General features: G+C 39.1%; 2 protein-coding genes across 4 annotated transcripts in view; one reads left to right on the top strand and one right to left on the bottom strand.

Moving 5' to 3' along the window:
* LOC127575477 (katanin p60 ATPase-containing subunit A1-like) overlaps positions 1 to 11,193 on the top strand; it is a 36,512-nt gene extending 25,319 nt beyond the window's left edge. For 2 of the 3 annotated variants that reach the window (XM_052025406.1, XM_052025404.1), the window contains 3 exons: positions 3,505 to 3,639; positions 4,217 to 4,343; positions 8,233 to 11,184. In XM_052025406.1, coding sequence (XP_051881366.1) covers positions 3,505 to 3,639; positions 4,217 to 4,343; positions 8,233 to 8,431 — 461 coding nt within the window. In that variant the 3' untranslated portion in view covers positions 8,432 to 11,184. Of the gene's footprint in view, positions 1 to 3,504; positions 3,640 to 4,216; positions 4,344 to 8,232 lie in introns of all 3 variants that reach the window. The other variant, XM_052025405.1, reaches the window with a different exon arrangement.
* Positions 11,194 to 11,526: 333 nt separating this feature from the next.
* capn9 (calpain 9) overlaps positions 11,527 to 21,399 on the bottom strand; it is a 60,105-nt gene continuing 50,232 nt past the window's right edge. Inside the window, exons 15-20 of the mRNA XM_052024323.1 lie at positions 21,089 to 21,153; positions 20,258 to 20,326; positions 20,099 to 20,177; positions 19,208 to 19,324; positions 16,286 to 16,344; positions 11,527 to 15,258 (exon numbers count right to left, since the gene is read on the bottom strand). Of these exons, the coding sequence (XP_051880283.1) occupies positions 15,232 to 15,258; positions 16,286 to 16,344; positions 19,208 to 19,324; positions 20,099 to 20,177; positions 20,258 to 20,326; positions 21,089 to 21,153 (416 nt within the window). The 3' untranslated portion in view covers positions 11,527 to 15,231. The remainder of the gene's footprint in view (positions 15,259 to 16,285; positions 16,345 to 19,207; positions 19,325 to 20,098; positions 20,178 to 20,257; positions 20,327 to 21,088; positions 21,154 to 21,399) is intronic.

Raw genomic sequence — 21,399 nt, 5'->3', positions numbered from 1 at the left:
CGGAGCAATGCCAGTGCATTTTATAAATGATAAGTGCTACAACCACAGTGTGCAGGTGGTAAAGGGAATTAATATTTTGGAAGGCTGAGAGCTGGAAGCGAATGTTGGAAAATAAACAACTAATTTGCAAGACATTCTGCATTACAATCTTTTACTGTCATAATTAACCCACTTAAAAAGGGTTAGGAGTTTCTGACTATATTCCTGATGGAATGTATCCAAGGTTATTACGGGAAGAGGGGGAAGAGATTGCTACACTTTTGGCGACGATCTTTGTGTCCTCACTGGGCACAGGAGTAGTGCCAGATGATTGGAGGGTGGCAAATGTTCCTTTGTTTAAGAAAGGGAGTAGGGATAACCCTGGGAATTACAGACCAGTGAGTCTTACTTCAGTGGTGGGAAAATTACTGGAGAAGATTCTTAGAGACAGGATTTATGGGCATTTGGAGAAGCATAAGCTGATTAGGGACAGTCAACATGGCTGTGTGAGGGGCAGGTCGTGCCTCCCAAGACTGATTGAATTCTTTGAGGATGTGACAAAGCACATTGATGAAGATAGAGCAGTAGATGTGCTGTACCTGGATTTTAGTGAGGTGTTTGATAGGGTTCCTCATGAAAAGCTCATTCAGAAAGTCAAGAGGCATGGGATTCAGGGAAACTTGGCTGTATGGATTCTGAATTGGCTTGCCCATAGAAGACAGTGTGGTGGTAGATGGAGTGTATTCTGCCTGGAGGTCATTGACCAGTGGTGTTCCACAGGGATCTGTTCTGGGACCCCTGCACTTTGTGATTTTTATAAATGACTTGGATGAGGATGTGGAAGGGTGGGTTAGTAAGTTTGCTGATGACACGAAGGTTGGTGGTGTTGTGGATAGTGTAGAAGATTGCTGTAGATTACAACAGGACATCAATAGGATGCAGACCTGGTCTGAGAAGTGGCAGATGGAGTTCAACCCAGGAAAAGTATGAAGTGATACATTTCGAAAGATCAAATTTAAAAGCAGAATACAAGGTTAATGGTAGGACTCTTAGCAGTGTGGAGGAACAGAGAGATCTTGGGGGTCCATGTCCATCGATCCCTTAGGGTTGCCGCGCAGGTCAATAGGGTTGTTAAGAAGTATTGGCCTTCATTAGTCGGGGTATTGAGTTCAAGAGCCGCAAGGTAATGTTGCAGCTCTATTGAACCCTGGTTAGACCACACTTGGAGTATTGTGTTCAGTTCTGGTCGCCTCATTATAGGAAGGATGTGGAAGCTTTAGAGAGGGTGCAGAGGAGGTTTACCAGGATGCTGCCTGGATTGGAGACCATGTCTTGTGAGGATGGGCTGAGTGAGCTAGGGCTTTTCTCTTTGGAGAGAAGGAGGATGAGAAATGACTTGATGGATGTGTACAAGATGATAAGAGGCATAGATTCAGTTGACAGAGAGAGACTTTTTCCCAGGGCGAAAATGGCTAACACGAGGGGGCATAATTTTAAGGTGATTGGAGGAAGGTATAAGGGGGATGTCAGAGGTAAGTTTTTTTTTACACAGAGTAGTGGGTGCGTGGAACGCACTGCTGGCAGAAGTTGTGGGGGCAGATACATTAGGGACATTTAAGAGACTCTTCAATAGCCACATGAATGATAGAGAAATGGAGGGCTATGTGGGAGGGAAGGGTTAAATAAATATTAGAGCAGGATAAAATGTCGGCACATCATGGGCTGAAGGGCCTGTGCTATGCTGTAATGTTCTATATACATTGGAGGAATGTCATTGCAACTGTATGGGTGTATTAGTTTTGCTAAAAAAAATAGTTAACTTTGCTATTCCTTTTAATATTAATTTACTTCTTTAAAATTCAGTGCCTACACATTAGCACGTTTTAAAACAAAAGTTGCTGTTCTGACTCTGGTAGCCAACTTATTTTGACCTATCGTTCACTTTCATTAATTATTGTCTGGAGAAATAATTCAAATGGTCAAAGCTGTGTGATTTGTTCAGTTTGTGTGTTCCCTTTTTAAATCTGTGGTATGATTTTCAGAAGTTCAGATAATGTTTTCTCAGGATATGAAAGGGCCAGATCTCTCAATCTATTCAATGAGTCAATTAGCAAAAAAATTGATTAGTTTAAAAATACTAAAAAAAAAATTGACTTGAACTTCCACTAATCAGTTTAGATTAATTAGATACTTGGATCATTTTGTTTTAAAAATGGATAATCTCACTTTAGGGCATTAAGGGTTAACAAAAATATAAAATGTAAAGTATTCTCAGAAAAGGAGGTTTAAAAGAACCCCAAAATCTATTTGCTGACTAGAGATTTTACTTGCCCAATTATGAGGTGCTACAGGCCATCCAGACGGTGAGCCAGAGCCTGTATGGTGGAGGGGGAAATTAATAATCATCTGACTTCACTTTTGTATAGCACATTGTACGCCTGGGTTCAGGTGACATTTCATTAAGGAGAACTTGGAGAAGTTTTTATTGGTTTATACAGTTTCTAGTAAAAGTGCTTTTTTTTTAAAAAACAAAGTTCTTTATCAATTAATCAAGTTTAGTCTGAGAGATGCAATCTGTCCACTTATTGAAGGGATCTGGGAGAAGTTTTTACATTTTTCAGGAGCAAAAAAAAACAAGGGAGTCACACTAATTGAATTGTTTTAACAAAAAGCTAACAGGTGCATTATAGACCAAATCACATTCTGTCTGAGTAAGTTCTGAAGGAAGTCTGTGCCCATTCTGCTTGTATAATAGACAAATCTTAAGCTTGTGTTGAAAAGGTGTCTCACAAGGTAAATTCATGAAATAAATGCTTTTATGAAGTACTGCATTGATATCACAGTTAAGGATGATTAAAATTTGTCAGCTACTTTACTCAATTTTTTTTTAATGTATTTCTTCAGAATCCCTCAACTTTGCTCTGTGTGAATGATATTTTCATGTTGAACCTCCATACTTTATCATTCTTGGATAAAGTTCAACACTTTACAGACTTTGTTCACAGCCTCCATCTCCTTACTCTTTCTGACCTGTTGGCTTGAAATTGATTATTGTTCATTGTGTATATTTTGATGCTTTTCATGCTACAGTGCAAGGCCAAATGCACACTAGACTGTACAAAAGCTTCCATATCTAAGCAAGGAAAAGGTTCTTAACCTAGTCAGTCATAGGTTTACCTCTTTTCCCACTTGGGATGGATGGTTTTACTAGATTACATGTGAAATTGAACAGACATTAATGGCATAAATAAATGTTTCTTGTATTCTAGGGATAGCTATACTTATAAGTGCTTCATTGCATGCAGAACATTTTGGGACATCCCATGTTTGTGAAATGCACTTTGTCTATGTTACTTTCTAACATCTGCTTTTCCTTATCATTTTATTCTCTTTTTCATTCCTCTCATTTTCTCTTATCACATTTTCCACAGCAGAAATCAAACTGAACATGGCAAATTGTGGAAAATTTCAAGTTGTTCGCCAAACAGGATGTAAATTTTTTGTGTTTATTTCGCTGCATTGTAGGTGTTGGAGGTGCATCAGAAAATGATGACCCTTCCAAGATGGTTATGGTTCTGGCAGCCACTAATTTTCCATGGGATATTGATGAAGCTCTAAGGCGGCGACTGGAAAAGCGGATTTACATTCCTCTGCCTTCAGGTGCTGATTATTTTTTAGTTAAAATGCAGTGTTACTAGAGATTAAAGCCTGTTTGTGTAATGACCACTTGGACTTTTCAGTCATCATATAGAAGATTTGGTGTATACACATTAAAATATTTTATTGAACATGATATCTGCTTTAAATATTTCAACTGCAGTATATTTCTGAAATTCTTATCCCTATTATCTTATAGCATTATGGATACATCAAGCAAAAATAATGAGAAAATCAACAGCAAATATTTTTCTGATATATGAATAAATTCTTTGTTAAAATGGTGTTAACAGCCAATTTTCATAAGTGATCTTCCTCTCATTTTGTATTAATACTGCTCAAGTGAATCCCAAGTAATCACGTTGAAATTATCACTAGTTAAAGGCCTTGATTAGTAAAGCACATCTGAAAAGGAGCAGCAGGAAAATCTTCACATCATAATTCAGAATCTTGACCTCTCGGCTTGAAGTAGAGACCCTTTTTTAGGTACCTGCAGTGTTACTGCTGCTTTGGGCAGTATGTATTTTAAAAGGGGTTTAAAACAGCAAATAAAATTAGCTTTTTCCAATTTTTATTTCAGCAACAGGCAGAGAGGAGCTGCTGCGGATAAATCTGCGGGAACTGGAAGTGGCAGATGATGTGGATCTCAAAAAAATAGCTGAACAAATGGAGGGGTATTCTGGTGCAGATATTACTAATGTTTGCAGGTTTGTTTCAGCACACTTCTTTGGCTTCTATTTCTTGATGCTTTATATATGTTGGAAAAATCCATTTTTAAAATGTATGAACTCTGCAGAAATTTAATGTTGTTTCACAATGTTTGTTGGATGAGATATTTTAAATGAAAATTCTAGCAGGAGCCACTAACGTAAAAATATAAAACAGATTAGTTGGTCATATTTCATTCTCTGTGGAATGAGCAAATTGAATTTGCATTCATCTACAAAAGCAACATTGGCTATTGCTCAAAAAAACCTGCAAATTTTACAGGGATAACTTGAAGCTGTGAAATTCAAGTCCTTTCTGTTCATTTTCACCTTAATATTTACATTTGTTGTTAGTACAGTGTTTTACCTGTGGAAAAAATAGCTATCTAGGTAGGTCTTTGGTGTTTTAGTTATCATTTTAAAGTGAAAAATGGAAGCTCTACTCATATTTCACACATACTCTTGCATGCAGTGTCGTTCATTTACATACCCTTTCCTGGAGTACTCTTACTTCAATTGTCTTCAAATATAATTTGTATATCCGGATCCTGTTCTTGTATTTTAAAACTAAAGCCTTAACACGTTTAAAAAATGTTCTGAAAAAGCATTTGAAAGATCGGCTCAAAAGCCTGGTTGAAAGGATGGCTTATCACAAGGTTTTTAATGGAGAATAGAAAAAAGAGTGTATGTGGTTAAAGGAAGGTAAAGGGAGTGGGACCAAGGTAGCTGAAGTCTGCCTAAGCTGAACAAAAGGAGGTGACAAAAGCTTGAAGTTGGAAATTCCAAAGACTACAGGGGAAGAGGACAGTGCTCTGCTGGAGGTTGGGCCTGTGTAAAGGATGGAGATGAAGGTGAGTGTGAAAGATTTAATACATTCAGGAAATTGATCCTATGTAGGCCAGTGAGGTGTGACTAGTAATTTGGACTTGGTGCATTACAAGATGTGTCTGGTTGTATTGTGGGAAAGTTGATGTTTGTGGAGAATGGAGGCTGGGAATATATCAGAATAAATCCATTTAGCAATGAAAGCTATTACATTTGACACGGGGTTAGAGGTGAACTGTGTTCCATAGGTGGAAATTGACATTATTGGTGTGTAAAATGAGACATTTGAAATACAGTTGAGAATAAAACAATGCCAGAGTTTTGCGTAATAAGCAAAACAAAAATGCAAGAAATCTGAAATGAAAGGAATGTTAAAAACACTAGTGAATTCAACAATTTTGAATAAGCAGCCTTTCTGATTTGTACTAGTCAAGCTGAAATATTACCTCTTGCTTTTCACTCTGCAAGTGCTGCCTGACTAATTGAGTGTTTCTAGCATTACTTGTTTCTAAGGTTTTGCATTTTCACTGGCCAGAAAAGCAAGTAAAGGAATGCAGTCTTTCATAGATGACAAAATTATGGTTTCCAACTGCTTAAAGAACTGAAGGCGGCTTTGTTTCATTCATCACTTTGTTTAACTTAAAAAGTGTTCACAGGGCAGAAGCAGGCCATTCAGCCCATTGTGTCTGTGGTAGCTGTTTGCTAAAGGGCACCAAAACTAATGTTTCTGTTCCATGCTTTTCCTATTTTTAATACTTTCTTCAAGTGGTAATCATTTTTCTCATGAATAGCCTAACTCAACCACTTTGTGATAAAGCAGTTTGTGCTCTAATGGCTCTTCTGAGCAACAATTTTATCTGATTCTCTATGTAGTGGAAATAGCTCTGTGTTTCCCTGTTTCCCTACAAGTAGGATTGAACCATATTCACTGGAGTTTAAAAGAATGGGAAGTAATCTCATTGTAAACTAAGATTCTAAAAAGTTTTAATGTGTAGATGGTCTTTCCAGCTGGATGGTCTAGAATTTGGGAACTTTGACTAGGAGCTATGGACAGTAAGGAATAAGGTGAGAAATTTGATTGGAGAATTATCTGCCTTAAATTTAAAAAAAAAAGGTGAGTTGAGGTTTTAGAAGCTTGGTAACTAAAGGAACTTGAGAGATGTGGGGATTGGGCGGGAAAGTGACGTTACTGTAGAGTCATGATCTTTTTGAAAGATGGAGCAAGTTCAAGGGTTTTTTGGTTTATCTCTTTAGTGACCTGTATCAAGACCTATGTTAAAGATGTCAATCCCATTCACAAGAAAACAGACACTTAACAAATTTCCTGTTCATAACTCCATTATGTCTCTTACCTTGGTACTTGATACCTTTTCATTAAACATGCTCATTACGTTGGTGACAGAGAGCTAGGACATCCCCATGCATTATAATCTGACTTTGTCGGCAGATGTCACTGGGGGTCGGTATGGATATGAAGAGCCAGTACAGAATCTTGGTGTTGTGATGATAGGTCATTGAACTGTTTCTCTTCCTATAGAAGCTGCCTGATGACCTGAGTATCTCCAGCAACTTTTGTTTTCAGATTTCCAGCAACCACAGTCTTTTGCTTTTAAAAGTATGGTGGGGAGTATGAATTTGAATGTGACTCTGCAGATGTGACAAAACTTGGTGGAGAAGCATCAGTATCATTTGAATAGGTGAGGGTATAAGGCACAGTGGAATGGAGGAGGATTATGTAGCCTTTTCTAATAAATGCTCCTCTGACCTCAAATGTGAGAATCTAATATGAACGCTGTTACAGAGTAACATGTGACTTCCTCAGACCCAAGTAGGTACTGTGAGCAAGGTTGAAACTGTATCTTTGAAACAGGGATTTATGAGACAAATGGAAATGAGATTCAACAATGTATTTGGGGAAAAGATGAAAAAGAGCCTAGAAATAGCAGTGATTAGTCATAGTTGAACATTTTGAGGATGCCATTGGCTTTAAGAAAGGCAAGATGTCTGCTACTTGCGATCTGATGAGTGTGGAGAGTTCTCAATGGGGAAAGAGCTGGGTTTCGTGGGTGAGAAAATAAATTAAGAAAGCACAATGAAAAATTGCAGATAAAAACTGCAAATACTCAGGTCAGGGAGCACCTGTGGAGATAGGAACAGAGTTCACTTCTCAAATCCATGACACTTCATCAGAACCTGGGAAAAGTTGGAACTAAGTTTTACATTGCAGATGAAGTGGACAGAGGCTGAGAACAAAAGGGAAGATCTGTGGTAGTGTGGAAACCAGGGGAAGTTGAGAGCTGCAAGTGGTGGTGGTATTAAGGGTTTACATGGGAGGGGTGTAAATAAGAGATGAATGAAATCTGAAATAACCGATGAGAGAAAAAAATCTGAATGCTGGAAACAATAAGACTGGAATGCCTGATTATCTGACATGGTTGAAGTTGGTGTCATGTTCTGAAGGCTGTAATGTCTATTTTGAGCATGAGGTGCTGTTCTTGGAGTTTACGTTGAAATGTTGTACGAGTCCAAAGATGGGTGGAATGGAGAATTAAGTTGTCAGGCAACTGGAAGCTCCGGGTCATCCTTGCAGATGAAGCAGAGTTGTTCTGTAAAACAGTCACTCAGTCTGTGTTTGGTTTGCCCAAAGCAGAGGAGACCACATGGTGAGCACTAAATGGTGAATAATAAGGTTAAAAGATGTGCCTTTCACCTGAAAGAAGTGTGAAAGTCTCACAGGAAGGGAGGAGATAAAAGGGCAGATGTTGCTTTTGGAAAAACTGCAGATGAGGAAATGGTGATCAAAGCTAATGTAGATATCGGAATGGTAGCATTTGGGAGCAGGTGAGGAAAGGAAAGTAGCACTGGCTGATGCATGAATGATTTCAGTCATATAAATGGCAAATCCAAGGACATTTCACATTTGGTGTTATTTCTACAGGGGAGCAGACAGTTAAAATGATCTTGACACCCACTCTGTTCTTACATTGTTCTTCTCCTTCTGCAGTTATGCTCAGTTCTGTGCTCTACCCCTATTACCTATATAGTCTCTATTATTTTTCTGTAGGGATGCCTCCATGATGGCCATGCGACGTCGCATCCAGGGCCTAACTCCTGAGGAAATAAGAAATATCTCCAGGGATGAACTGCAGATGCCAACAACCATGGAAGACTTTGGAATGGCATTGAAAAAGATTTCAAAGTCTGTTTCTGCTGCAGATCTTGAGAAATACGAGAAATGGATTGCTGAGTTTGGCTCCTATTGACCAATATAGAAGTCTTTTAATTAGTAATAGCTAAATCACTGGGTTTCCTCAGGTAAGATAGAAGATTGTCTTAGCCACAGGCCAAAAATAATTGCTCTGAGTGCCCTATTTATAATTAATGCCACTGAGTTCTTGCTTCTTATATCCTTGACTTTTTACTTTATAGATTTTTTTTATTTAAACCACAGATATTGCAAACCAAAGTAAAAGTTCTTGGAGAATCTTCCCATCAGGATCTGTTTAAAATATTTTTTAAAAATTGCAAAGCATTCTATTTAATTCTAAAATTATTTTGTTTTTCTCTAGCAATGTTGGTGTGTTTTAGAAAAGTTTTTATTTTACTCTTCACTGGATCATTTATACCTATGTTAATAACTGTCAATGCAACAATATGGAGAGTTTCAGTTTTAAGTATACCAGTTAATTTAGCTCCTTGACACTTGCCCTCATTCAGGCTAGTCAAATGTGTTCACTTTTGAATAGAATTGAAAGAAATAGGGAAAAATAAAATAGAGTAAATGATCATTAATTTGAATTCTTTCAATTATTATTTTTAATAGATTTTGATGGGGAGCTTCCCTCTTAATCATTTTTGTAGTTTAATTTCTAATAAACTCTTTAAAACATATCTTGAAAGTTCAAACAGCATGTAACGTACTTCAGAATACAATGAGAAGGTGTCCATTTCCTTTTCCCTTTGTTCCGTTACTCATTCAAGCTTCTTTCCTGCCCCTTCATTATAGCATAGCCTGAAGTTGATGCATAAAATATTAGAAGAAAAAGAATATTAAGGTAAAGGAGCAATTAGGGAATTAGTTAGTTCTTTTCCCATTTTCAGAGATCTTTATGACCAGCTAGTTTGCATGAACTCCTTGTACATCTCAAAGTATCAATGAAATTGGATTCACCGATTCTTTTTTTTTCTTTCATTCATTCAGTCAGCATGTGTAGATAGGTTGTTAGTGTTATTTGAAAGGCTGGTTATCTTCTAGCAGTGTTCCTGTTTGGGCACTCAGCTGATGCTACTACTCAGGTATGAAAGGGCTTAATTCTTCAGTCTTTTTCGTCCATTGTCCTTAGCAGATCTTTTTAGATCTTCTCATCTGCCACAGCAGAAGAAAATTTGAATCACTGCCAGTTTTTTTTTTCCCCCTCTGTTTAAAAACTTGAAAAATTATTTCCTCAGATTGGTGGGCATTTTGTACAACTTTACTACTGGGGAGACTGCTGGCATAGAAGTCCTAGAGGGTAGGGGCCTCCCTGCCAGCGATCTGTGTATGATCTACACCCTTTGTTTTGAAGGCATTAAAACAAAGTTGGAAATGGACAGAGCTGTGAGTGTTGCTAGTTCCTAATATTAAAACAAGGTAATTTCCTCTAGCTGGTGTATCTTTAATTTGTATCAGTTTACTGTTTAAGAATCAGCATGATGGGCTTAACAGATGTGCCATGTGAAAACAATTTTGGCTGCAAGGACAGTTAAGTATGAATAAATCCTTCTGAATATAGAAGAAGCTTAGACTGACATCACCCCTGTTCCCAGGTTGTTATGCTGTAGTTTTGGGGCTGGTTCATTAGTTACAGGCAGCTAATGCTGTCCCTGCACTGTGCACCAATTTCTTAACTTCCTTGTTGAAAACATTGAAGTACCAAATGGAGAAATTTCATGGCTAGTTTTCTCACAGTTACCATACAAAACTGAGGAATGGCATTCTTTGTTTGTGTATGTTTGATCCTCCTGTTTGATATTTTCTATTTCATCTGTGTGTGCAGGTAGGACAAAATAATTAAATCAGTTTAGTAGTTTGAATTAATTAGGAGCAGGGCTTTGGGTAAATCACTGCAATTAAAATATTTTGGACATCTTAGTGTCTATAATTCTTTGCCTTTTTCCTGAGCAGACCTGCATCCTTTGGGGCAAGAGTTTCATTTATGCAGTGGAGACTTGCTAGGTTTGTGAAGAACTTGGACTTTTTAGCAGCATAACTGTCTAGACCCTCAGTTTCTGTACTTCATACTGGCCTAAGAATCTTCCATTTGTGAGTCTCTGGAATACTTATTACATGTAGAAATGGAAAGAATGCAACGTAACAGTTTTTTTTTTGTCCTTTTGCCTTTCTAATGCTCTGTCAGGCACAAATGTAGCAATGAAACATGCATTCTGGAGAAAGTATGTCAAAGTTGCCCTGCTGCAGGGGGAAAAAAAACTGAGTACTGTATCTGAATATCTGAAACCCTGTATCTGAAACCAAGGTGAATGTTCCTTTTAGCTGATTTATTTTCTGCAGATAACTTGCATTTATTGGTTAAAGGCTAAATTGAGGAAGATTTTCCTTGCATGCGCAACCCGGATTCCATGAGATGATTCCCAAATTACATTTTGTAATCATGAAGAGATCATTCAAGGTACCAAGGTCATGAAGTAAAGAATGAAGGTGGTACATAAATCAAGAGTGTAAACTTGGCTCATAACTGTGGTGGATAAAGTCAGTCTGTACTTTAAATTCTGAATTACAAATTACTTTCAGCAAATTGTTCATTCCTCTGTAATTCAGAGACCATAACGTTGTTGTACTGCCAACTGTTCAGACAATATTCAAACAACCCTCTAGTCTTATTTAAAATGAATTAAGATGTGCTCTAAAGAGTGGATGTTGCATCATAGATTTTTTTTACAAATTTAAAAATTTGTACTTCTGTTCTGGAAATGCCTTTTATTGTTTCTGTAATGAACTATCTTAAATAAAAATGTTAATCACTGCAATTGTTTTTATTGAGCATTTGATTTTCCTAGTGAAAAGGTAAGGTTTTATTTTCAGAGGTGCTTTTTATGCTGTGAGTTTGTTTTTGATCTAATTGACTACCTGCTCTGACTTTCAGAAGGTGTTTTAAGGTTTGTCCTTGGGGTGTGAGAACGAAACTGATGCTCTTCTGCTGGAATCTTTCTAATACATTACTCTCTGCCTGTTAGCTACTTGCCACGTGGAACTACAGTTTCAAAAAATGAAGATGTCTCAATAACCAGTCTAAACAATGTGGATGAGCTGCGATGTCAATTTGATCATGGAGGAATTACCATTCCACTGATGACACAGTTGTGGTTGGTAAATTGGTTTATTATTGTCACTTGTACCGAGGTACAATGAAAAGCTTGTCTTGCATACTGGTCATACAGATCAATTCATTACAACAGTACATTGAGGTAGTACAAGGGAAAACAATAACAATATGCAGAATAAAGTGTTACAGTTACAGAGAGAGTGCAGTGCAGGTAGACAATAAGATGCAAGGTTATAAGCAGTTAGATTGTGAGGTCAAGAGTCCATCTTAATGTACTAAGGAACCGTTCAATAGTCTTATAACAGTGGGCTAGAAACTGTCCTTGAGCCTGGTGGTACGTGCTTTCAGGCTTTTGTATCTTCTGCCTGAGTGGAGGAGGGAGAAGAGAGAATGTCCGGGGTGGGTGGGGTCTTTACCGAGGCAGCGAGAAGTGTAGACAGAGTTCATGGAGGGGTGGCTGGTTTTCGTGGATGTGCTGAGCTGTGTCTACAACTCTCTGTAGTTTCTTGCAGTCACAGGCAGAACAGTTGCCATACCAAGCCTTGATGCATCCAGATGGGATGCTTTCTCTGGTGTCCTGTGTTCCAACTCATTATTTGGGATGTGGCCCACCATGGTGGTATCATCTACAAACTTGTAGATGGAGTTAGAGCAGAATCTGGCCACACAGTCATGAGTGTACAGGGAGCAGAGTAGGGGGCTAGATCGGCTGGTAAACTTTGCATTAACTGGTCATTTTAAACTGTCATAGATACAGGAGCCCTACTTACCTTCCCATGAATACAAACACATGAGTTATTGCTAAAAAGTAACATTAATATTATGGTTTGGCTGGTAAAAGGTAAAACAATGTCACTCTGAGGATAAAGGTGGTCTGTGGAGATGCAGGTTTGCAGTGTTGGTTGAGATCATCTAGTAAGGGTGTAGTAGTATTTTCCTTAAATCTCATGATGGCTAGTTGGTATTTGTGGGGAAAAAATGCACAATAGTAACAAGAAAGAGTCAGATTATACCACACCAGACAGTGATTTTATTTCCATCATCTCCCCTTTTATCAATACAAAATGTAGATCAGAATCCAAAGATTAAAACTTGACATTAAAACTGCTTCACATCTCCAGGTGAATTACAGACACAGGGGCCCTTTTTCCCTAAGTGAATTTTGTTGATGCCACTTGCAATTTAATAACATAGAAAAAGAAATAAGCAAATACTGTGCATTAGGAAATCAGAAGGCTTCAGATAGACTCAAATTGTCTCAATTTCTGATGTATTTGGTTATCTTTTACTTATTGTTCTTTGAGGCAACCATTACTGTGCACAGCACAAAAGGGGACTGGCAAAGTCTGGCCCTAGTACATGACTGTACATAGTAGGGACAGGGAAACATTGCAACAGGCTAGGAAAGGACAACAGTAAATCAAAGTGGAGAAGCAGAAGTTGGAATGGCAGTGGGAACTTCAAATTTGCATGTCAGAAGCCCAACTTGCATGATGGAAATGCACAAACTCTCAAAACTACCTGACCATCTGTCCTGTCAGGCACTTGAAGAACGTCCCTCTCAATAGACTGCTTGAGGTGATCAGGGCAGCACCAGCATGCAGGCTAATACAGTGAGCTAAGATGTATTTGAATGTTGCACTATAGTTCAGGTCTTCCCATTATTTCTGACGCTGAGCATTTTCACTCTGTTGATCTTGGTGTTTATGGCAGTGTCTAGTAGGATGCAGTTTTTACATTTAACACTTTGGTAGCATGTTGGGGTTCAGACTTATTTCCTCCTCTTTTCTCCCCCCCCCCCACAAGGGGGGGGCACAAGAAAGACTAGTTGTTAGTTTTCTTTAAATATATATAATTGTTCAGCACCTCTTTTTTTGAGTTATAAACTGGCAGTTGCTCACTCAAGTGATGCACAAAGGAAATGTTGGAGGACATGGAAATCTCAGCTCAATTGAACAGAAACCAAATATGTCCATATATGCTTTATAACAGTACTGCATTAGCACCATGTATGTCATACCTTGAACATATTTGATTTGGATCTGGTAACTAATGTGCAACTTTCCTAACAATTAAACTGTGTGGTTCTCATTTTAGATAACCAGCTAATATGCCAAACCCAACTTTTCACAAAAAAAATCAATTAAAAATACTTAAAAACCTATATTGAATCATGGAATTTATAGCACAGAAAGTGGCTAATTGGCCCAATATTGTTACTTAAGTTTCAAGAAGACTTTCTACTCTATCCTTCTAGCTTCTCAAATGCTGTTCACCTCAACCATTTCTTGTGATGGGATGAATTGGTTCCCTCCTTCAAGCCTTAGAGGTGGTCATGTTTTTCATTGAGAAAACAATTAGTGATAAAATGAAAGAGAAATGTTTGGAATAATTGATGCCCATAGCTTGATGGCCATTTGAGAAAAGGCCCTCAGGAAATCTTGGGAACAGCCCAACTCCCTAAAAGGAGTTGTAGAGCTGTGATGTCATAGAACATAGAAAACCTACAGCACAATACAGGCCCTTCGGCCCACAAAGTTGTGCCGAACATGTCCTTACCTTAGTAATTACTAGGCTTACCCATAGCCCTCTATTTTTCTAAGCTCCACGTACCTATCCAACCAACAGTCTCTTAAAAGACCCTATCGTATCTGCCTCCACCACCGTCGCCGGCAGCCCATTCCACGCACTCACCACTCTGAGTAAAAAACTTACCCCTGACATCTCCGTACCTACTCCCCAGCTCCATTTCAGCCCTGGGAAAAAGCCTCTGATCACTGCCTCTTATCATCGTATACACCTCTATCAGGTCATCATACATCAGACTTTTGAATTTAATAATATTATGGGAGCTTGTTCATATGTACAGGTGTCCATGAGTCAGGACACACAACATTAATCCTACTTTTTATTCTCAACAATCTCCCCCAGATCTTATCACTCACTCGTACACACTAAGGGAAATTTACAGCAGCCAAGTACCCTACCAACCCCTGTCTTTGGGATGTGGGAACAAACTGCAGATGTCATTTAGGAAGGATGCATCTTTTGTCAAGTGTGAATAAGGGGGTTTCATTCAAAAGTGATTGGGTGCAGAAGAATACAACAGAGAAACAGCCTATCTGACCCACATAGTCTACCTCCACACAAGCAAATAGTTTTAATCACAAATTGACTGACAAATGCCTACAACCTTTTAACCACATCATCCACCTATTTAGAAAGTTTCTGTTACAATTACTAACCCTGGAAGTCTATGCCTTAAGCTCTCAAAAATGAGCTTCACTGAGAGAGTTAATGTCATGAAAGGGATTGTATAATGGGAGAGTTCACATACTTAAAGTCTAGAGAGAGGGGTCTTGTTGAGAGACTTAAAACTACCAGAGAAATCGAAAAAGGAGGATTAATGTACTAGGTAGATGAGCTCTACTGGGAGAATGGATGTAAAAGTGCAATGGGATTTGATGATAGAAGGTACCAAGAAATGACTTTGGCCTCACAATAGAGGAATATGATGCAGCAGCAAAGCAGACGATATCCCTAGAGCAGTATTCTCAGTAGTAGGTATATTTGCCAAAACAGTTCCAGCAAGAATGCTCAGATATATAAAAGTATGATTTAAAAAGTCATCAAATGCAAAGAATGCCTCATTCAGTTGCATATAGTACCCAGCCTAATGTGAAAATTAAGATCATTTGTTAGTAGGATGCACTGACGCACAACAATCTTCTGTTCAATCTTCATATGTTCATAGTCAGTAAGAGCCACTGTTTTAAAAAAAAAACACAGATCAACATGGGTTAAGAGGAGTGAAAATAATCTTGTTCAGCTAGTGTTTCTGTCCAACAATCCATAATTAAGTTAGCACCCATCATTAAGGACCCTCACCACCCAGGACATTCCCTTTTCCCGTTACCACCATCAGGGAGGAGCTACAGGAGCCTGAAGACCCACACTCAATGTTTCATAAACAGCTTCTTCCCCTCCGCCATCTGATTTCTGAATGGTCCATGAACACTACCTCGTTATTCCTCTTTTGCACTAATTTTGCAACTTAGGGTAATCTTTATGTCTTTCACTGTACTGCTGCCACAAAACAACAAATTTCACTACATATGTCAGCGACAATAAACCTGATCCTGATTCAACAAGTAAAATGGCATACTTCAGTTCAGTTAGAAGCAGAAGCCCATCGGTCTGAGATCCATTTAAGACACCTGAGCTTAATGCAGGTTGACACTCCTCAGTGCTAGAATGAGGGAGTACAGCACAAAGTGGTGTCAACTTTTGATATTAATATTTATAGTTTACCAATAAAGGCAAGAGATGAAACAGTAAAAGTAATTTTTTTTTACATACAAGATGATTTTAGGAGAAAATTTCTAGATGCAAATAAACAGTGGAAGAATCAAAAAAAATGGCTAACACACCCCCTGAAGCAGTCAGCCATTGTTGGAATATCCAGTCTCTCTCATCTCCCAGTGGAATGGCTGCCTGCTGTTGACAGTTAAATACGATAATACCTCCTGTTGTCACATACATTGGTAATGTCACTTGCATATCTTAACTCTTGTCCTGATTTGCATATCCTGACACTTGTCCTGAGGTATTTAACCCATGAATTTTCAGGTAGCTTTTTTTGTATGCATTCTCTTCCTACATCTGTGAAAAGGGCTCTCATATTTCAGCTGGTCCTTGGATAGATTCGTGATAGGCTATAAGGGTTTACACAAAAACAATCCACAGCTGGACATGCCCATCCCAAAACGTGTTGACTGAAGTACAGTCGCTTACCTGCATCAAGTTCAAAGTCACTTCACCAGTCTGCCGGGTATCATGAGACTTAAACAATCCTACATTTAAAAAAAATAAAATCAACAATAAATACTATAGGAGATATGACACCACACTTTTAACTTCTGTCATCTGTTAACCATGAAAGAAGAGAAATTTGTATTTAAGATTTGTGTGTGATGATTTGAAACACTAACAGTAAAATGTGCTTGAATCTTCACTTTGGTTCCACTTAACTGAACTAAATTCTGGGATGATCTGAATTCTGGATTGCATCAAAGCTCAGGTGAGTACTGATTGGACAATTACTCTTCACCCACCTGGGGAATGTAGACGGAATGCATCCAAATGGTGTTCTATTTGACCTGACCTGAACCTGACTAAATTTCTGAATTTGGATCATTTGTGGTGGTCCAGCATTTCTCCTGTATAAAAAAAATCATGCTCCCCATTGGTCATAGTCTCTCTTTAGTCAATCTCCCCATTAGTGCTGCCATATTATTTCTACAGCTGCTTTGAACTGTTAATCTGTGTATTTGACAGTTCAGTGCTGGAATGACTTATTCAGCTTTCATCACTTCACAGAATCTTGTAACACAGAAGGCCATTTGATTCATTGAAGGAATAAAAGATTTACACATTTTTTCCTGCTCTTTCCACGTGGCCCAGTCTTTTTTTTCCCATTTTAAGTATAGATATCCAATCCCCTTTGAAAGTTACTACGGAATCTGATGCCACTAATCTTTCAGAGTAAATTCAGATTGCAAAAATTAGCCACAGGGAGAGGGGAAAAAAATTCCCCACCCCCCCCCCCCCCCAAACATTGTGCTAATTTTTGTAAATCTGTGTCCTCTACTGACCCTCCTGCCACTGGGAAGAGCTTCATCCAGTTCAAAAATTATCAAAACCCCTCATCATTTTAACCACTTCTATTAAATCTCCTTTTATTAGCCATGGAGAGATACAGAAAAGAAATAAGCCCTTCAGCCCACCAAGTCCGCACGGACCATCAACCACCCATTTTCTCTAATCCTACATTAAGCCCATTAGCCCCCCAAATTCTACCACCCACCCACACTCTAGGGGCAATTTACAGCAGCCAATTAGCCTACCAAACCTCACATTTCTGGGATGTGGGATGAAACCAGAGCAGGCAGGCAGTCACAGGGAGAACATGCAAACTCCACACACACACACAGCACCCGAGATCAGGATCAAACATGGGTCTCTGGTGTTGCAAGGCAGTAGTTCTACTAGCCATCCTGATATCTTGTAGTAGGCCAGTGTCAAATTTTATCTGATTAAATTATAAAGTACTCTGAGATGTTTTGAAGTGAAAGCTATTCTAGGACTGCTGGATTGTACATCTGCTCTGCATCCTCTGAGACCTTGGTGTGTATCTACTGAAGGTGCAGCAAGACACAATAAGAAGCTCCGTAGTTATCGATATGACACAATATTCCTTGTCAGTAACAATTTGGTAAGCAGGACTTCCAAAAGGTGTGACGGCACTGCAGAGAGTGCAAAGGAGCATCACCAAGATGTTACCCGAATCGGAGGACTTCAGTTGTGGAGGAGATTGGATAGGCTGGCCTTGTTTTCCCTGGATCTAAGGAGGCTTAGGGGAGACCTGATAGAAATATATAAGATAATGACAGGCATGGATAGGGTAAATAGTCAAAATCTTTTTCCCATGGTAGGGGAATCTAAAACAAGAGGACATAGGATTAAGGTGAGAGGAGGTGGATCTGAGGGACAAATCTTTAACATAGGGAGTGGTTGATATCTGGAATGCTCTGCCAGAAGTGGTGGTGCATTTAGATATGATCACTATGTTTAAGAGGTGTTTAAACAGGCAAGTCTGCAGCAGCAAGATCACCATAAGCATATCACTGCTTCCCTGAGATTCTGGCCTCTCCAATAGCCTAAAAAAGTCACGTTTCAAGGCTAAGCATATGGCAATAGCTTGCATTTCTATACCACCTTTTGCACTAAAACATCTCAGAACACTTGCTAATTTTACCAAACAAAACCTGACACTCCATCATAAGAAGATATTAAAACAGGTGATTAAAATAGGTGATCAAAGATAGGTTTCAAAGACTTAATGGAAGAAGTCGAGGCAGATAGCATTCCAGTGTTTAGAGCATTGATGTAAATATATTGCTAACAGCTGAACCACGTCAATCAAACAAAAAGAGAAGAAAGCCCTGGAAGCTGATTTCAATGCAACCACGTTGAGAGATTAATACTGGGCATAAGCAAGAATTTGGAGTTGCAGAAATGAAGAGATCTCAGAGGCTCAGGAGGATAGAAGAGATCAAACAAAAGCTGTGGTCTGGTCACACAGCAATTTAAAAGCAAAGCTGAGATTTTTAAAAGCAAAGCTGAGATTTTTAAAATCAAAGCAGTTCCAATGTCGGTCAGGGAATATATGGGGTTATGGGAAAACACGATTTGGCAAACTGAGCAGCAGAGTTTTGGACTAGCTGAGGTTTACAGAGGGCAGAAGATGGGAGGCTGGCCAGAAGGGCATTGGAATAAAGCTTAGTTTGGAAAGCTGAAAATGTTTGGTGCACATGCTAAGTAGAGCACTTGTAATGGACACAGAGCAAATTTAATGCAGGCAATCTCACCCTGTGGGCACCATTAAATGTGCACCACTAGAGAATCTAGTTTCCTGTTACAGGTAATTCTGGCCAATATTCATCCCTCAACCAATATCAGTAAAAAAAAAGTAAATGATCTGGTCAACAAGCTCTTTTGAAACTTGGGGTGCACAAACGGTGTTTCTTAAATTACAACAAATTTTTAGCTATGAAATGCATTAGCAAGAATTTTATTTTCTCTATAGAAAATCAGCAGGATGACGCAAACAAGAGATGGCGTCATCTATCCAATAGCTCACTAGTTAATACTCACTGAATGCAGTCTCCAACCGAACCATGCAACGTATGTAGTTATCAAAATTGACTTGTAGGTAAGTGTCTGCATATCGGAGGACCAATAGTTGCAATAACTGGTTGTTGAGGTGAAACCCTGATAATCAACAAGAAATTGGAGTTGGATTAAGATGTCCAGGAATTGTTTGAGATACCCAGAGCTTTTCTGTTTTCCATTCCAGTGTGTTGTGCAAAAGGGGTTGAGCAGAAACTCAGAAAAAGGGCTTGCACATCTTTAACTTACTGTGCATTTATCTCAGCCTTCCATTTACCTATCAGGGCACCAACTTGGAGTCCAACAATGCAGTATTCACCATTTCAGATTCAGTAAGGCTGACATCATTCTCCAAACCCCATTATAACAGTGATCAACTATGTTGATTTCACCATTGCTGGGATCACTTCCCCCAATCCCATTACAGCAGGAATAACCTTTCTAATCCCACCAGTGCTGGAAATCGCTTCTCCAGACCCCATAAGTGCTCAAGTGCGCCATTCTGGGATTATAGACTTTTTTTTGTTTCAAGCCATGAGTATTCCACAAATTATAGAACTTATGTGCAGGGAACAGACATAACTAACAAAATCCTGTCAAGTGGGCTGTCTGCTAACATTGATAGCTGTGGTTCAGTTTCACCTTCTTCTCTGAGTTAGTCTGGGGATGCAAGATCTACTCCTTTGGCTTGAGCTCAAAATCCAGGATGATCTGCCAGTGCAATACTAAGGGTGTGCTACTGTGTCACCTTATATTACGACAGCATTACAAGGAACCAGGGACTATCCTGACATCAAGCAACTGAAGAAATGTCTTCATTGTCAGGCATGGCCTGACACTTCCCCAAGTTCTTTCCCTGAGTCCCCAGTTCCTTACCAGCATTCTTGATAGCAGATCGAAGCTCGTGAGCTGATATAGTCCCTGATTTATCATGGTCGCACCTCAGGAAAGCATTCTGCAGTGAAGACAAAAACACAAAATGAGACCCAAAGGATCAGACTCAAAACAGCAGACTTCTTTTTGTTCTTCATTTACCTTCCATGTGCCCAACCTCTTCCAGAAGATCTTAAATTCTTCAAACCCAAGTCCTCCAGTATTCTCTTTCTGTGTTTGAGAAACAGTCAAGGAATATCTCTCGATGCTGCAACTTTTCTTGCTCATGCATCTCTCACAGTTGGCGCGAGATGACAAAAAACCCAACTATCATCTGAACTATTTCGGTGCACAAACCATGGAGTATTTCATGCATTACAGACATTTTACAATTGCTAAATATTACCAATGGAAGTAAAATTATGAAGTTGTTGCACACTGGAATACTCTGCGTGCCCGATGTATTTGTGGATGAGTACTCTGATAGTTGACTGACAGCTGCTGGGAGCATTGCACCTGAAGGATCCAGTGCTTGGTTTTGGTCACCACCATCATATGAGGTGCAGTGGCCAGAACTCTCACCCAAGTTATAAGGACATGGCTTCAAGTCCCAGTCAAGAGACTTGCCCGTTTAATTCTGCCTGGCACTACTTTGGTACACTGCAAAAAGTGCGGTACACCATATGGTACATCAGTTTAAAGCAAAATGTATACATTAGATGCAAAGAATTTCCAAATGATTTCTTTTTCTAAACATGTGAGAACATAAGAAAATAAGAGCAGGAGAAGGCCACCCAGCCCCTCAACCTGCCCCACCATTCAATGTAATCATGGCTGATCTGCCCTCGGTTTTATCTCTTCTGCCCCAGTTCCCCAGAGCCCTCAATCCCCTTACCTTCCCTAATTTAACAACAAATATTAATTTGGCTTTTGCGGTAACTCAAACTCATTTTCTCTGATCAGGTTTGCAGGAGAAAATAGACCACAGGATACATTGTAGAGGGACACAATACTGCGACACGTCTCGATATCAACGCTCTCAATTCCCAGTTCTTTTTCTGTAAAACAAACAATGTTAGTGATGGATCAAAGTTCCACTCTGCTCAACATGAGTGCAACACCCACTACATGCGCGAGGTTCTTCAGCACCAGCTTCCTTCTTTATGGTAATTAGAACTCTGATTTGCCACTTGAGCCCATTGTTGGCCAATGGAACTAAAGTAACACACTGACTGACAGTCCCTCGTATATTGTTGTGGTCTCCAGAAGAGCAAGAGGTCCCCACCCAAGCCCCACACATGTAT

Source organism: Pristis pectinata, chromosome 10 (assembly GCF_009764475.1).
Source record: "Pristis pectinata isolate sPriPec2 chromosome 10, sPriPec2.1.pri, whole genome shotgun sequence".
In the NCBI taxonomy this organism is placed as follows: domain Eukaryota; kingdom Metazoa; phylum Chordata; class Chondrichthyes; order Rhinopristiformes; family Pristidae; genus Pristis; species Pristis pectinata.
Note: the sequence above shows the minus strand (reverse complement) of the source record. Positions and strands in the feature narration are given on the sequence as shown.